This window comes from Marmota flaviventris, chromosome 16, assembly GCF_047511675.1.
Source record: "Marmota flaviventris isolate mMarFla1 chromosome 16, mMarFla1.hap1, whole genome shotgun sequence".
Taxonomy (NCBI): Eukaryota; Metazoa; Chordata; class Mammalia; order Rodentia; family Sciuridae; genus Marmota; species Marmota flaviventris.
Window position 1 is genome coordinate 61,199,879 of NC_092513.1, and position 12,055 is coordinate 61,211,933.

The window sequence follows — 12,055 nt, forward strand, 5'->3', positions numbered from 1 at the left end:
GCGCTTTGGGATCGCGAGGATGCGTCATCCCACATTACTCTTCAAAATGAGATCCAAGAATCCGACGTGCTCCAAGGATCTTTGAACATTATTCCAACCGGCGCTTGAACAACGATGAAGAGACCTGAATGCCCAATGCGGCAAGGACAGATTACGCCCAGGCAGAACTGCAGTGTGGTTCCTCTCCTTTCTCTTGAACTACTAGAGTACAATTTCCCTTCTCGTTTCCACCCACCCACCGCCAGGTCCGCTGTACCTCCGACGGCCCTTGCCAAAGGGTCTGTGGCCACTCTTCCGCACCCGCGCACACCCCGCGGGTGGCGGCGAGAGCGCGCGGCAGCCGGCGCGCCTCCGTCCCGCCCCACCCCGCCGGGTCCGGCCGCGGCACTCCGGCAGCGCCCTCTCGGGCCGCGCACACTCGCACGCACAAGCTCCGCCGGCCCCGCCATGTTCCGGGAGCGGCGGCGAGGGACGCCAGCGCCAAGCCCCACACCCCGCCCGCCGCCCCCCGCCCTCCACCCGGCTCCGCCCCGCCCCAGGCGGCGCCCCCGCCCAGCTGGCAGCTCCCACCTGAACCGCGGATCCTCAGGAGGCCGGGAGGGGCGACAGGCGGGCCTGGCGAACCCGCGCCGGGCCAGTAACGGCCTGTCACTGTCAGGCCGCGTCGCCTCGGGCCAGGCCCGGAGGCGCGCAGCAGACTCTGTGGTGTGGGCAGGGCAAGGCGCAATCCTACCTTGCTCTGGGGAGGGGAGACGGGAGCAGCGCGGAACCGAAGGGTCTCCTCCCAGGCGCCGGGGACACGCTCGAAACCGCGCCCCTCCTTCCTCTTCTCCTGTCGCCACGCCCCCCTCGCCAGCACGGACCCGAGGCACGGCGGGCACAGGAGGGTTTACCCCCTGAACGAGTGATTCCGCGTGACCGTCGCTGTCGTTGTCTTCGTCGCCGCTGCAACCGCCACTAAAGCCGTCGGGACTGGGCTTGAAAACATCTCCGGTCTCGGTCCGTCTCTCACCACAGCCTCCTCGCTCCTAGTACAGCGTCGACCAGCGATTGGCTGCGGCGCGAGCACGTGACTCCCGCTGACACGTGACTCTTGTGGGCACGGGACGGACGCCGTGATGGCCCCGCCCTCTGGCGCCCGCCCCTCTCCAAGCTCTTTTGAGAGGCTTCTCTAGCCGCAGGGCGGGGGAGGCGGATCGTACCAACTGGAGGCGGCGGGGAATGCGGGCCGGAACTCCTCCGTGCTGGTCGGCCTCCTCTCCGCAGTCAATGGCCCGGGAAGGGAGGAGGAACCAAAGGTTGGAATAGAAAGCATCGCAAATTCCTTTGACACTGAGGGGAAAGCGGACTCAGTGTCGCCTTTTGCGGCGACCATAGCAGTAGCTGTGACTGGAAACTTCTGGGAATGGTGGCGGCGATGAAGAGGCTTCATATAGGGTATTTATATGTTGTTTCTGCCGTGGGAGGATGGACGAGGTAGGAATTTGGACCCGGGAAAAACAACACTTCGATCACCACGGCGGGAACCTCATGGCTTAAGGTCCTGGCTGCCGGGAGGTCACCTCGCAGTGCGGAAAGTGGGGCAGACGGGGGCGCGCTTGCCTGGGCGGCAGTGCACCTGCGCCTGGAGCTCTCTGTACCCTGCGTTAGGTGGGCTCAAATACCGAAAAAGTCCAGTGGCGTGTACCTGCCAGCGGGGTCCCGAGGTTTTAGAATATGCCTTCTCCCATCCACATCTTACAATGATCTTTTTAACAGGAATTTCAGTACATTTTCAATATGTGGTATTGAGGATTTCAAAGATAGAGGAGAAGAGTGCCTGAGAATTTTAACGTCTCAGCACAGCAGTAGTGTGTTAGCTCTTCTGGCTGCTTTTTACCCAGGTAGAGATTGATCTGCAAGTTTGTATATGCCTTAACTACCCAAGGCGTATACAGGCAACAAGAAAGGATCTTTTTTCTTAACGTTAACTGTTGTCTCAAAACTTCAGCATCCTATTTGTTGCCTTAATGAGTGTAGTTACAGGGTTTTTAAGACTTCCTTTATGAGTTTTCTAGAGTTTAGGTGTGATATTCACAACTCGAGGGAAAGCTAAATTTCAGCAAATTACTATATAAAATACAAGCCCGCGTTATAGAGAGATTTTTCCCCTCCTTTTCTACATTCATTTCTCCCACCTATAAAAACAGGTTCAATATGAAAAAAATGAAGCTAGGCGTGGTGGCACTTGCTTGTAATCCCAGCAAGCCCAGATGCTGGGCCAGGAGACTGGCAAATTCGAAGCTAACCTTGTCCATTTGGCCAGACCCTATCTCAAAATTTAAAAATAAGAAAGGCAGAGGATGTAGTTCAGAGGGGAAGTGTCATTGGATGCCTCAAATAATAAATAATGAGTAGTCAGAGCACCTTATGTCTAGAGATGGAATGGTGTTACATTTGAGTTACTTATGGTATGCAATACAATGATACAAAAAGTTGCTCATAATACCATTAAGAGGGTTCTCAGATGAAAGGAAGATATTTTGTGTTATGTCATGTGGTGCTTAGAAAATTACTGTTATTGATATATCCTCTCAATTAAAAAAAACTAATTTTTAAAGAAAACAACGTCTGAAAGTGTAATTCAGTTCTACAGTGCTTACCTAGCATGTGGGAGTCCTTGGGGTTGTAAAAGAAATGAAATTTTAGGCATCATAATTACTAGTGAAAGGTGATTCTGTTAAAAACAAGACCAAACAGTGACTGATAAATCCTGAAACAATCTGATTAAATTTGACCATGTAAAGTTGGCTATTACTTTTCTCAATTTGCAAAACGAATGTACTATATAGCTAACTTCTTGAATTGGTCATAATATACAAACGGTTGTATTCTTACTTCTAAATTATAATATCCATAAACTAAGCAGTAAATTTTGCAGGTGCATATACATCCAGTTTTCTCCCCAATTACTTTTTGGGTGAAGAACATTCTAATACTTGCAGTATCAATGTCAAAGTGTTTTATTCCTTTCTTTTTAAAAGTGATAATGGTTGTAGACAAAAATACCTTATTCCTACACTGTGCTTGAAGTCTTAAGTACCAGTTGGAAAAAAGTATATATTTGTGTGCTGTAAGTATTAAAATAATTGAAGTACTGACATAAATGTAAGTTTATAGAAAGATAACGTTAACTAAAACATAATTGTGGTTAAAGATGGGAAGGCAAAACATTTGAAATTTGATAAAATTTTTACTTCATAAAAACCTAATATTATTGATAAAATGTGATCTGGCAGTTGAAAGTGGGTGACAATGCAGTACGTGTTAACTTGATTATATAGTTAGCCATTGGTAGCAAACAATTTTTAAAATGGTGTTGTATTTTGACATAATATTTACAGCAAGTTACTATGTTACTACAAAGATAATTCAGAGTAGAATAAGAAAATATAGTTTATGTATATAATATTTTATTTTTGCAATAACATATTTACAGTTGATTGTAAATTAAAGGCCTGCTTGCACACCAAAGCCAGGTCCTTTGGGTGGTTCAGTCAAAGAGGTAAGACCTCCAGCTGGCTCACAACAGAAACGTCCACTCCTGGAAAGACACAGTAACATTAAAGTAACTATAAATGATGAACATTTATAAATTTTTTAAGGTTATAAATTTACTATAACATTTTTTTCTTCCTAAAGATAAAGACTATATCAAAACTCATCACAAATACGAAAAATACATAAATAGCACTGAGTTTCCATCTAGTGAGCAGTGTGTATATATTAGCTTACCTAATCTTTACAATGAGATAAGTGATATTGGCTTTATTTTACAGATACAGAAAGCAAGGTTGGTAGTATTCATCATCTGTCCAAGGATGGGAGCTAAAAACTATGGCAAAAATAGCTCAACCCCAGAAGACATTTTTAAACTACACTTTAATAAACTAGGCTATTACATTTCTTCTTTAACACTTTCCAGATTAACATTCACTGTCACAGTGAATCAAAAGAAAGCACACACTTGTACACTGCATTTGGAAATAGAAACTGGATTCATGAAGGAACCTGCACAACTCGGAGGATGTCCCTTAGAAGCAGTGAATCTTAAATATATTTGTAATTGGTTTTTAAAGGGTATAATTAATAAGAGTTTTTAAGTTTCTAGACTACGACGGCCACTAACAGCCACAAAAAGAAAATAAGAACAGGTCCTAATGCAGAGGTAGTGAAGTGAAAGGCTGGATATAGCTCAGTGGTTGAGCACTTTTCTAGCAAGCACAAGTCCCTGGGTTTGATTCCCACGGGGTACGGGGCAAGAGTAAAAAGGGCAGAAGAATCTGTCTTTTTCATCTCCACATACACTTTTCCAAGTAGTTGCTTACCTCTATCCTATTTGACCTCTGTAGCTGGAGTCCATTGCAGTACCTACGTATCACCTCAATCACTACACACTGTTTTCCCTTTCTCCATTCCCTGGTTTTGCTAATTTACATTGTTCCTGTCACAGATTTTAGTTGAAAACTTTACCTAATCTTTTTAATTCCTTCTGGCTTTGCCCCTCATATTCTTTCATCAATCCTATAAGTCTATTCTTTAGGACCCTAGGATATCACTTTTTGTTGACAAGAGAAGAAAATGACATAATAATCACATAATACAAGGAATTAAGTAACTTACACTAATGAACAATGCCTACAAAATCAGAAATCAGTATATGTCTGCATTATAAATCTTTTTTATTTACTATGAAAAATAAATCAAAAAGCAGTCACTGGTTTGTACTACCTGTCAGAACCTTATGTAGGTTAAGTAGCAAAATGATTTTAACTTAAAAAACAAAAAGCAATACAAGAATTTTTGGCTTTTTATTTTTCTGGTAATGGGGATTGAGTGCAGTGGGTGTTCTACCACTGAGCAAAACCCCAGCCCTTTTTGTTTTGATACTAGGTCTCCTGGATTGCCCCAGGCTGGCCTCAAAATTGCAATCCTCCTGTTTCAGCCTTCTTTGTAGCTAGGATTAAAAGAGTTGAAGATTACAGGCCCATACCACCTCTCACAGGTGGCTCTGTAATTTTTTTTTTTTTTGAGGGGGGGTACTGGGGATTGAACTCAGGGCACTCAACCACTGAGTCACATCCCCAGCCCTATTTTGCATTTTATTTAGAGACAGGGTCTCACTGAGTTGCTTAGCAACTTGCTTTTGCTGAGGCTGTCTTTGAACCACAATCCTCCTGCCTCAGCCTCCCCAGCCGCTGGGATTACAGGCCTCTGCCACTGCACCCAGCTTGGCTTTGTACTTTTTAAATGTTAATTACTAATAGGTAAAATAGGTACACATGCTGCTCCTTAACTGCCAATGAAATTTATTTTGAGGGACTTTGGTCTCCCCTGTGATCAGATTTCTTTCTCTACCTATAACATTTTTCTTGTTAAATGTCAGAATGGAATGTGATTTAAATGTTTCATTTTAGAAGTCTACTAATAACTGAGCATTTGGTATCTTAAAAACCTCTTACCAGTTTGGATATGAATCTTTATACATTAATGAATTCCTTAATATTGATATATTCTTTATCAATACAAAGGATCAATTTAAGTAAAAAAACTGAAGTTTCTGGAACAATAAATGGGATAATTAATTATATATACTTTCTAAGATCTTCACAGAATTATGGAATTTTACATGTGGAAGTAATTTTTAAAATAATCTAATCCAAAATTTCCTAAAGTTTTTGCCATGAAATTACAATCCCACAACATATTTAGAGGGGGAAAAAGGGGGTCTTGTATGTCTGGCTGCAAATTTTTTCTTTTTCCCCACCATTCACACAATACATAAGTATAAGGCTATAAAAACCACCAGAAAACCCTATAACTTTACTAATCATCTAATCAGTGAACAAAAAGCGATTTTTCTGATACCACATTCTTAAAATGTTACCTATTAATTTCCCTATCTTCATTAAAATCTCAAAAATAAATGGTTTTTCAGCCATTCCAGCATTATATGTATAAGCACCAGTCTAACTCATTTGCATTCTAGAATCTTAGCCTTTCTGTGAATCTTTATGGCTTAAAAACGTGCTATATATTAAATAGAAAAATTACATTGATTTAGTGCTTATCATTTTACTACCACTGAGATACTTGCTTTTAATATTAAAAACCCAAAGTTACTTTATTGTTTAGAATTATCTATTAACAACTGCACGGAACTGTACCCTAGACATCCATTTCTTACGATTTGGATAGTATCTGCATGCCAGAGAATTCTGCAGAATTTAAGATATCTTTATAAAACTAAATATGAAGAATGAAATTAGACTTTAAATTTATAAATGGATTATAAATGAATACACACCAAAAAAATCATGTATTAGTAAATTGAAAGCATTCTGATAAGTTTTTCAATGCCTTAAATTGAAAATAAGAGCAATCTTAGCTCAAAAATATTAAATCAAGAGTATTATCTTACCGTTGTTTAATATAACAGTCATTTATAAAAAATAATTTAAAAAGCAGTTTTCAACTACACAGACACATCAATCTTGAATCATTTTTGCTAGGGTAGACTTGGTGCTGATACTTCAATTACTAGTCAACCAATCTAATTTCTCTCAGTTCTTCATTGCTTTGAAATATGTGAGCAGAGAGCTTTATTATAAAAATACTAATGAAAAAGAATTAGCTATTTTGGCTAAAGAACAACTTCTAACACATTATTGTTATTGCTGCCCTAATGTATTTCATTATCCTACACATCTAAGACATTAACTAACAAGGGGGAAGGAAAAGTGAAAAGTTCTCATTCTCATGTGCTGATAAGACCATATCCAAATACAGGCTTCAGACACTGAAAAATAAGCAAGCACATGTGCGCATGCGCACACGTTTGCTTTTTTTTTTTAAACAAGAGGTGATAAGGAGAAAATAAAAATAGGTTTAGACACCAGTAACTGTTATCAACAAAATCTCAAAACTGTTCAGAATTACTGATAAATGACATCCTTATTATTAGATGTTAACTGTGCTACTTGGTTCCTGCTTACTAAAAATAAAAAATATTACAGTATTTCCCCAAAACTACAAATTCTGTTTTACTCTTTAATCTTCTCTAGACCATGACTTTAAAAACTATAATAACTGATGAATCCTCAATTAATATATCTAGCTCTAATCTTAATTATCTAAATTCCAGACACATATCTACCTGTCAGCATTCTACCATAATGTCAAATATGCATCTTACACTTACCATGTCTAAAATTTCTGACTTTCCTTCCCGTAACTTAACTACCTGTTTTGGTTTAGATATTAGGTGGCCCCCAAAAGCTACTGAGAGAGACAATGCAAGAACATTCACAGGTGAAATGATTGGGTTTTAAAAGCCTTTACTCAATATCCCCTGATGGGAATTAGTAACTGGCAACTGAAGATAGGTAGGGTGTGACTGGAAAAGGTGGGCACTGGGTACATGCCTTAAGATATATGTATTTTGTATCTGGCTAGTGGAGTCTCTCTCTGCTTCCTGATGCGATGCTCTAAGCCACTTTCCTCCACCAAACTCTTCTGCCATGGATTTCAGGCCTTGGGGAATAAGTCAGCCATCTATGGACTGAGACCTCTAAAACCATGAGCTCTAAAATAAACTTTTCCTCCTTATAATTGTTCTTGTCAGGTCTTTTAGTTGCAGCAGAAAAAAAGCTGACTAAAACAGAAACTGGTGGGGCTACTGCTGTGACTAACCAGACCATGTTCAGAAGTTTTTGGAGCTTTTTGGGATTTGGAGATGTTTAGCAGCGTAAGCTAGAAAAGCTTTAGACTGTTACAAGCAGAGCTTAATGGGTGTTCCTAGTGGAACTCAGACTAGAATGCCAATGGGACCATGGACAGTGAAGATGGCTCAAAAAAATTTAGAGGAAAAGAAGGACACTACTGGACTAGAGGCCATTCTGGCTGAGAAGTTGTCTACATTTTGCCCATGTCCTGAGACTTTCTATAAGGCCAATTTTAAAAGTGACAGAATGCTTGACCTGGCAGAAGTTTCCAAGCAGCATAGAATTCAGGCAGTGACATAGGTATTAGCTTTTAGTCAAGTTTATTGTGATATTCAGGAGCAGAAAGCAGAGCAGAAAGATTTGAAAAACTTGACCTTGAAACATGAGAGTAAAACTGAGGCTAAGGAAATTGGAGCTATAAAGACATTATCAGAACTAATGCTAAAGACCTTGCCCAGAAACAATAAAGATGGCTTGAGAACATCTCAGGAGTTGGCAAGACCATACCCATCTCAGGCTCAAGGGTGTTAAAAGTAAAAATTCTTTTGAAAAGAGACCTATGGGGCATTCTGCTTGCACAGAGAGGCCTAGGAAGTTGTTTCACCATGCTCAGCCACCCAGGCACTCAAAGAAGCTTCTGTAGCCTTGTCCCTAGAGACTTGGCTACTACTTGAGATGGCAGTAGACCTTGGTGGTGCTGATTCTGTAAGATTACAGGGTGCTGGAGTTAGAGGATCACAGAGATTTCCACCAAGGAAAGCCTGGGAGGCCAAGGAAGGTGCAACAGGGTCAGAGTCCCTGTGGGCAGCCCCTGAGAAGGCAATGCATGGAGATGTGAGGAGGAAGACAAAGCTGCAGCGAAACCCCCAACATTAAGAAATATCAGTTACGTGGGACATCTGCCAAGGAAGGCTGTGGGAATTAAACAGACATGCCAACAGAGACACTGTGGGCTACAACCAACAAAGCCACTGGGGCAGAGCTTTACAGCCCTTTGGAGAGAACATCAAGATGCAATGTACTTCAGATGTCAGACACAGAACAGGACTTGTTTGTCTAGCTGAATTTCCATCTTGCTTTGGTCCCACCCTTTCTTTTTATGCCCCTATTTTTGCAAATGGAAATGTTTACTCTATACCTTTATATATTGGGTAGTTGTAAATTGCTTTTGATTTTTACAGGAGCTCACAATGCAAGTTTGTCTTGAGTCTTAGTGGAGACTTTGGACAATCCTGGAACTGTTGAGACCATGGGGACTCTTAGAAGTGGACAAAGTGTATTTTGCATTGTAAGATGAGCAAGAGCTTTTGGAGCCAGGGGCAGAATGTTATGGTTTGGATATTAGATGTTCCCGCAAAACTCATGCATGAGACAAATCAAGAAGGTGAAAGGTGAAATCAATGGGTTATGAGAGCCTTAGCCCAATCAATGAATTAGTCTCCTGACAGGAATCAACTGCATGGTAACTGTAGGCAGGCAGTACATGGCTGGAGAACATGGGTCTCTGGAGGCATGTCTTTGGGATATATATGTTGTATTTGGCGAGTGGAGTCTCTCTCTACTTCCTGATCAACATGTCAGCTGCTTCTCTCTGCCACACTCTTCCACCATTATGTTCAGCCTCACATTGAGCCCCGAGGAACAGTCTAAGGACTGAGACCTCTAAAATCATGAGCCCCCAAATAAACTTTTCCTCCTCTAATTATTCTGGTCAGGTCTTTTGATCACAGCAGTGAAAAAGATGATTAAAACACTACCCTAAATCATCTCCATATTAAAGGAACTAGGGAGAGGCTCAAACCAAAAAGTTACATTATCCATAATTCCTTAGCTCTATAACACCCATGAAATTCTAAAACTATTCCCTACTTAGCAACTAAGACAATATTTTCAGCAAAATCACATATCATTCCCTATTGGATATATTCCAGCAGTAACTTGTTATTATATATCTCACTCATCCCATTGCACTATAGTGATGTCTTATTTTCCCTTCAGAACTTTATTATAACTTTTTTATCCTTCATGGAACATTGCTCATCATTCAGATCTCAGCTCAAACATTATCATCTCAGAGAGGCATCTCTTGGATAAATTTACTTCCATTCTCTTTACCCTAACTCTACTTCACTTTTCTTCACAGTATTTTTCACTCAGATATTATATTAGTTGTCTGTCTCCATCAATAGAACATAAGACATATAAAAACTTTATCTTGTTTATAACTGTGTGCACAACCTAAAATAGTACCTAGAACGCAGCAGGCACTCAAAAAATGTTTGTAAAATACATGAATGTTGAGTATTTAATGAAGTTTATCATGATGAAGTAAACAAACTAACTTCTGTGGCAGGAGAATAATAATATTGGATTAACGCTATAAACCACTGATCCCAGTTCACAAGAAGAGATGAAGGAGGTTCTAAACAAAAATTTTGATCATAAAATTGTAAGCATTCAATCAAAACAAAGGGGGCCACCTAAAGAACCTAAGTGGATTTCACAAGGAAATCTGTCCTTAGGTTTTTGAGGGGGTTGTTCTGTTTGCAATACAGGGAAAAGAAACCAGGGGCACTCCACTAAGCTACATTATCAGCCCATTTTATTTTTGAGACAGGGTCTCATTAAGTTGCCTAGGCTTGCCTCAAACTTGAGATCCTCCTGCTTCAGTCTCCTAAGGAGTTGGGATTACAAACATATGACAGTGCGTGCAACTCTTGGATTTACATCATTTTTAAAAACATCCCAAAACTGAAAAGTTATAGGTTAATTACAAAAATAGCATAAACTCATTTAAAGACTTCTAAATACTAAAGGATCTGAGGCTTGTGGAAAATACTATGAAATACAGATGTTTTAGGGGATTGAGGGAGAAATCAACATTTGAAGCAAGAATAAGTTTACACAGGAGCACTGGTTCAGTAAGATCCTATAATGTTAAATGACAAGAAGTTTCACTTAATTTTCATCCAGGAATGATTTTGTACAATGGAATTATTTTATCTCCTGAAAAAGCAAGTATAATCCAATAAAGAGAGGAACCAGGAAGAAATGCCAAATCTCTTTAAGCAAATTCAAGTATATATGCACAGTGTGTTGAAAATAGAACATGTTAGAAGTTAATAGTCAATAGGGTCAGTTAGTATTCACTAACCCTCAAGTTACCTTGTACTGACCTTATTTTCTCATTAAGTAGAATCATTAGTCTGCTAGAATAATAGATGCATTCTTCTAAAATGCAAATTACGAACCACTCTATACTCTTTACTTTATAAGTCAACTTCAAAGAATTGTTATTTATAATAAAAACTAGGATCAGGGACATAAAGAGCACATCATAGCTATTTTAAAACATCAGTTACTATATGAATATTAAAATCTATAAATGTGTTAAAGAGAAGAAAACATTTATGTGATACAAAAAAAAAACAGGGATTACAACTATATGAAACCATTAGTGTTGCTAGTATTAATAAAGAATTTTTATTCTTTATTAAGTAACTGAACACTTAGATGTGGAATAGGGGTTTATTTAGCAATAGAAGTTTGAAATTTCAAAGAAATTTTAAAGTTTAATTGAAAGAAAACTAATATAATACAACTATAGGATAAGAACAACCTGGATAAACAGTTGAAAAAGATCTGAGCTTTCTATCTGACTATGTGAGTAATTGTGTAATTAAACTGAAATAAGAGTTGATGCAATTAGGTTACATTATTCTAAGTATATCTGGAACAAAAGGAGGTAGTACCACAGTGCTCTCTGTATTGATCAGTACATAACTCAAATGTGTTGCTTAATAATAAGAACAGTTTCTGAGAAATGCATCATTACCCAATTTTGTCACTCAAGGTACATCACAGGACTGTACTTACAGAAATCTACATAGCCTCATATATACCTACTACATACCCAACTGCTCTTCATTGCTGTAGTGAATACTACAGGCAACTATAAACATATTTTTATGTCTAACCATATATAAGCATAGAAAAAAATATAGTAAAAATACTAGGTAATAGAATTTTTCAGCATCATTTTAATCTTATAGAGCCTCACCATTGCATATGTAGTTTCTTGCTGACCAAAATGTCACTGAGGTATGTGACCACTGTGATCAGTTTAAATATCACTTTGAAGTCACAACCACAGAAATCCCACAAAAATGGGAAACCAAAACTGTGTCATAGGAAGAACAATCGAAGAAATGCAGATATTCATCTGAAAAAAAGATATGGGGAAGACAAAATAGCTATTTCTAGTACCTGAAGAGCTATCATTTGGAATAAGT

At 39.6% G+C, this 12,055-nt stretch overlaps 2 protein-coding genes across 8 annotated transcripts in view; both read right to left on the bottom strand.

Moving 5' to 3' along the window:
* The window catches only part of Ankrd12 (ankyrin repeat domain 12), a 118,161-nt gene extending 117,074 nt beyond the window's left edge, over window positions 1–1,087 (bottom strand). For 3 of the 7 annotated variants that reach the window (XM_071602464.1, XM_071602463.1, XM_071602460.1), the window contains exon 1: window positions 734–1,087. The gene's annotated coding sequence lies outside the window, so the exon portion shown is untranslated. Of the gene's footprint in view, window positions 1–256; window positions 319–570; window positions 666–733 lie in introns of those variants that run through there. The other 4 variants (XM_071602466.1, XM_071602465.1, XM_071602461.1 and 1 more) reach the window with 3 other exon arrangements.
* Window positions 1,088–3,430: 2,343 nt separating this feature from the next.
* The window catches only part of Ndufv2 (NADH:ubiquinone oxidoreductase core subunit V2), a 31,784-nt gene continuing 23,159 nt past the window's right edge, over window positions 3,431–12,055 (bottom strand). The window contains exon 8 of the mRNA XM_027922907.2: window positions 3,431–3,583. Within this exon, the coding sequence (XP_027778708.1) occupies window positions 3,490–3,583 (94 nt within the window). The 3' untranslated portion in view covers window positions 3,431–3,489. The remainder of the gene's footprint in view (window positions 3,584–12,055) is intronic.